The 5,983-nt window shown below is 37.4% G+C and overlaps 1 protein-coding gene across 3 annotated transcripts in view; it reads right to left on the bottom strand.

The window, feature by feature from the left end:
• Positions 1 to 2,526: 2,526 nt before the first annotated feature.
• The window catches only part of LOC110333805 (aldo-keto reductase family 1 member C1 homolog), a 21,517-nt gene continuing 18,060 nt past the window's right edge, over positions 2,527 to 5,983 (bottom strand). For all 3 annotated transcript variants that reach the window (XM_029547680.1, XM_021215532.2, XM_029547681.1), the window contains exons 9-10: positions 4,010 to 4,092; positions 2,527 to 2,809 (exon numbers count right to left, since the gene is read on the bottom strand). In XM_029547680.1, the coding sequence (XP_029403540.1) occupies positions 2,767 to 2,809; positions 4,010 to 4,092 (126 nt within the window). In that variant the 3' untranslated portion in view covers positions 2,527 to 2,766. The remainder of the gene's footprint in view (positions 2,810 to 4,009; positions 4,093 to 5,983) is intronic.

Here is a 5,983-nt window from a genome sequence, read left to right on the forward strand (position 1 = left end):
CTTTGGATCTAAATGCTGTTGAAAGATTGATCAACACCACAGGCATAATGCAGAAGACTAGCTATGAAACGCTGAGAGTGGGAGTAAGAGTCTCCCACAAGGAAGAATACATCACCTGATTGTCCAGTATCCTATGGTCAGCCCTGAAAGCAGATATACAAGTAACAAAACACATGAAGAGCACATTATAGTTGTTTATTTAGAAATATATGTGTGTACTATATATACAGCATAACATTAATATTTATTATATATAATATTTATGATGTATGATATATAATATATAATATAGCATAATATATCGGATATCATATGCCATATGCCATATAACACATAACACATGAACATAACATAAAAAACATAAAGTATATAATACATAGCATATAATATATAATATATAACAATAATGACAAAGAGGCTGCGAATTTGTAAAAGATCAAGGGAATGTTTGAGGGTAGAAAGGGAATAGAATATGATGCAATTACATCATAATCTCAAGAAATAAAAGAAAAAAATTAAAACAATGAGGAAGACACACCTGTCAGGGAAGCAGATCTGACTGCAGATCCTCATCTCTCCTTTTTCTCTAGATGCAATTTCTTAGTCTCATCTGTAGATCTGGAGCAGAGTACCTGTTGAGGTCTCCCGCCCTGTCTGACCCATTCACATGGGTCAGAAAGATCTTCTCCTCTAACTTTTCTTTCCAGAACTTGTCCTAGTATCCCAGTCTCCAATAACATCAAGCACTCCAGGGAACCAGCCAGCTGAGCAGGCCAGGGAAACAGTTAAGATAACCGAAGATCTTCACCATTCACTTTTCTTCTCCAAATCCAATCCCCCAGTTTCATCTTTAGCTCTGAAACAGAACACCTGGTGTATGTAGCCTTTCTTTCTCTCTCTGACCACATCTCATGTGGATCCCACAGTCATTCCCCCACTAACTTCCCTCTCCCAATTTATCCATTCTGCAAATGCAGCAGGCACCCACTATTAATACACAGGCCACTTCTGCCAGAGAGCCAGGTAGTCCGACTAAAGATCTTCACCTCTCCCTCTGTTCCCCAGATCCAATCCCCCAAGATATTCGCAGCTCTTCAGTAGAACACCTGTGGCAGACTTTCCTCACCCTGTCTCTTGTAGATCCCAAAGATCTCCCCTCCTAATCTCCTCCCTCAACTTGTTACTTTATCCCAGCCCCCAAATCCAACAGGTGAACCTTCAGGTCACCCTTGCCATGGAAACAGGAGAGCTTCCTGCAGATTTTCACATCTCCTCTATTCCTCCAGACCCAATCTCCATGTTTCAGCACCAGCTTTACAACTATACATATGTTTCTGCCTTCCCTACTGCTGCTCAGCACCCCATCTCCCGTGGATCTCACAGGTCTTCTCCTAGTCTGTTTCCCACCTTGACTCACTGCTTTATCCCAGCACTGAACCTCAGAGCCCCCCCCCCCTGTTAACTCAAAGACCACTCTTTCCAGGGGAGCAGGTAGGCTGACTGAAGATCTTCACCTTTCTTCTGTTTCTCCAGATTCAATCACCCACTCCTTCTCTGACCCCAGTGGATCTATTCCCAGTGGATCAGAAATATATCCTCCAACCTTCCTTCTCCCAACTCTTCCCATTATCTCAGCCTATAACACTAGCAGCCATTCCTTGGAACACACAAGCTGGGCATGCCAACGAAAATAGGCAATTTAACTGAAGGCCTTCACCATTTCGTCCTCTCCTCCAAACCCAATCATGTAACAAGGTGCAGGCAGTGACCTCACAAGGACAGCACAGTTTTGCAGCTTAGAGATCACCCACCTGCCCCTACCCAGCTACTCATTCTGCTCAGCACTGGCAGGTGTGGGGCCACTCTCTGGGCCTGAGGGAGTGGATGGCTCTGCAGCCCGAAGCCCTGCCTCCTCTTCCGTGTCTCCTCCCTTGGAGGCAGCGCTGGTCTCTGCCCCCTTGGCCTGGGGTTCTTGGCTTTCAGGGGTGGCAGCCACATTCCCTTCTTGGGCAGTGCCCTCATCGCTGCAGGCGCTGATTTCCCTCTGCTCCTGCTCTTCCTCTGTTGGTGAGGAGGCTGGGGAATCACCCCCACCCTTCTTCCGATTTCTCTTGAAGGACAGGCCACTCTATTTAATGGCATATCACTATATCCAAAGATCAGGGCCTTCTTCAACCCTCCTGTCACCTCTTGGTTCCATACTATTTCAGTAATGTCTCATTCCTCAGTCCAGAACTCTGTTATTTAGATTCTGTGCGGGAAACCAGGTACTGCTAGTCAGTCAAGAATTCTTCACCTTCCATACTAAGAACCACGGACTACATGCAATGTGTCACAGGCCAGATGATCCCTCCCATAAGTACCTGCTAACTGCAACTTCCCTAGAGCCAAGAGTCTCCCCCTCCACACACCCACCACTTCCCCTTAGGTTATCATTTCCTAAACTCTATCCCCAGAGTTCCATAGAAGTTACTTTTTGGTCTCAATCATTCAAAAGGAAACAAACCACACAAGCAACACTGACAATCCTTTCCAGAGAAAGACCTTTATAACAAGTATTATAACAATGTCAAAGAATGATAAAAATGTGGTGACTTAGGTTCCGGACTGGTGGACACAGCTCTGGCTAAAGGAGGGTTGTCAGGCAGCTCAGACTGAGCAGAAGTGACACATGTTGAATCTGCATCATCTGGGATGTCACACACATCACTATCCATATGAAGAGACTTGGAGCTGTGTGGAGAAGTCATGACACAGGTCTCTACACTAAAATTCATCAGAAAACGGGTATTCTGGGTGACCCTCTCCACTAAAAAAGAAAAGAAAAATGTGAAACATTAATTCTTGGATTTATTTCTATGGTAACAAAAGCAGAAATCTATGATGCTATCATTAGACTTGACCACTTCATTTTCAATTCCCAATTGTGGAATATGCTATTTTCATTTTCATAAACTTGACTATGAAGAAAATCTTTTAAGGATATAGTAACTGAATTTTTCATATTAAATTTCCTTGACAAGATCAGTATGATCTAGAGAGATAGGCATTCACAAAACGCTCTTTTCTTTTGGCTTCTACAGTCAGCCTGCCAAAGCACAGAAGGTAAGATTGAGTCACATTTCAGTCAGTCAGGAAAAGCATAAAGGGAATATCCTGTTCAGTGTGAGTCTGAACACTAATCATTACAAGGTATATGGATAATGCAGCTTTTAGGTACTAATTTCTTTTCATTTAACTAACTCATTTGTTTTTATATACTATCCATTAAACACAATATATTCTGTTACATTCATACAAAGAATGCCATTGATAAGATAGATTTCTATGTCAAAAAAGCAAGGTTATTATATAATTTGTAGATCTTTATGCTTTAGCACACACAAAACATAAATTGGCAAAAATCATTACTTACTAAACCATTTAACAGGTGGCCAGGATTCCTGAGTGCTTGCCACTCTCTGACTTGCCACTCTCTGACTTGCATTGTGTCTCATCATATCCTTTATTTTGCTTTATTAATTAAAAAATTCTTTTAGCAATGCTAATGGACATGCTCATCTTTGCAAACTATTTACCACTTTTAAACATTATTATACTTATTTCTATTTTGAATTAAAATCTCCACGAGTAAAAAGGGATTACATATTGAATGTTTGTCTTTATTTGAAATATGTATGAACTATCGGATTATATAACCATGGACTCAGTGGGAGAAGATGTACCTAAACTTGCAGAGAAAAACATTTTAATGACTATCAACTTAATCAATGAAGGAGTTTTTTTCCCAACTAAATATTTTTCCCTAGGTTTTACATCTCTTCATAAACTTTATCTTTAGTATTAACATATCTGTAATTCAGAAATGGGAAAAGCAATTGTTAAAATAACTGTACTAATGGCAGCTTTCAAGAAACTAAGGAAGTTTTTTGTTTCTGAGCTAGCATTCACTGGAAAGGAAAAGACATGAATTAAAATAAATTGTAGCCTATTTTTCAGAATAACTTACAATGGAGCAGGTGCATATCTTAAATTTCTGTCCAAGCTATCTAGGATTTTCATATCTTCTGAGGGCAGCTCAAATTCAAATACCTATTGAAAAAATTAAAAACCCTTTAGGACACTACACACTTGCAAGTCTTAAAACCCAAGTAAATCACATTTTATTTTGAAAGGCAATTTTTAATATCTAAAAGGTTCTAAAATATGAAAGATAAAAAAAAGATACTCAAGTGGTCAATGGGTGTCAGATAAAAGTTCAAGGAAATAATTGTTCAGATATGTTCAGGCAGAACAATACAGATAAAAGGAGATGCAACAGATACAAGTTTGATTTTATTCAAAGACCATAGAGATTGTTTCCAAGCAAGCCAAAATAAATTTCCAAACTGTATAATCCAAATATTTATGTGAATACAATTAGCTTTCTATATCCCACATAATGAATTGTCAAAATATTAACAATTTTCTTTACAACACAATTTAATGCAAGAATTAGGCAAGTATTCAATTCCAAAGAACAAAGGATTTGACTTGTAGAGAATACTTTCCATAAAAATAAAATAGATTTTACTAATTTCTTAAAACCAATCATTGTTCTTTTTTTCTCTAAAAATAGGGATAAATCAATAGAACAGAGGATGGTAGGAAGAGAGAGAAGGAAAATGGAAGGGGAAGGGAAGAGGGATGAAGGTAGGGAGGGAGAAAGAGGGAAGAAAGGAGGGGAAAAGGGAGGGGAAAGGGCTTAACATGTCAACAGTCTAATAACTCATCCATCTAGTAAAAATCAGTGATTCAACTTTTCTTTAGATTTAAAAAACATCAAAAGAACTGAGAATATATTATTAAGAGATGATAAATAGAACCACTTTCCTATCAAAAAAACCTAACAATATCCACAAATTCCCTAATAGAAAAGCAGTAAGAAAGTTATTTAAAATACCTTTTAAAAACCACCTAAAATTGAAAACTCCCACCATAGTTACATATTAAATTTCTCACTATTTCAAAACTTCAGGTTTTCTCAACTGATGAACAAATTTAGTACACACCTAAAGACTGGAAATCTATCTAAACACTGAAAGATATAATCAAGGTAAACAATAATAAATTATGAAAATCATATATACATGTGTATGAATTATCTGTTCAATCATATGTTTATTCTTAATTTAAAATATAATTATGTTATTTCGCCACCCCCTTTCTTGTCCTCACTAGAAGTCTCACGTGTCTCCCTGTTACTCTCTCTCATATTCATGTTCTCTTTTGTTCAATTATCACTACACATATACATACCAATACACACACACACACACACACACACTCACATACACAAACACAGCCTGCTGAATCTACTTAGTGTTGCTTGTATATATATGATTTAATGTCTAATTAGTTGGTACTGAATGAACAATTAAGGAACTTATCCTAAGCAAGACTAATTCTTTTGCTCTTAGGATCTTAGAAAACTTTTATTGCCTGCAGCTCTTTGTCTAAGGATGCACCTTCATGAGAGCTCTGCCCTTCATATAGGGTGACTTTTGGTACTATTCTTATCCAGGTCTTGTTTAAACATTCATACTATTGAAGTAATTTGTCATATTTTTAAATACAAGAAGGTAGATCAAAATGATTGTCACTTTGTTCAGCAAGACTGATATTCCAACATAATTTGAGAAAGGGTGAGCATAAATAAGACAGAGAAAATCCATGGATATAAGTATTCTTGCATGCAACACCACATAGACATTTAGAAAATTATTTAAGTGTTCTTTGAAGTTTTATTTTACATGACTTCATAAATTGCACTTCAATTAAAGAAGAGTTTGGAACACATCTGTAATAAAAAAGGCATATAGCATTCTATTCTTAGTGAAGACAGAACATGATATTTAACTACAAAGTAAAGGAATAATCACAATAAAAAGAAGGGCTTTAGCTCATGTGTGTGTGTATATATATATATATATATATATATATA

Source organism: Mus pahari, chromosome 16, assembly GCF_900095145.1.
Source record: "Mus pahari chromosome 16, PAHARI_EIJ_v1.1, whole genome shotgun sequence".
Classification (NCBI taxonomy): domain Eukaryota; kingdom Metazoa; phylum Chordata; class Mammalia; order Rodentia; family Muridae; genus Mus; species Mus pahari.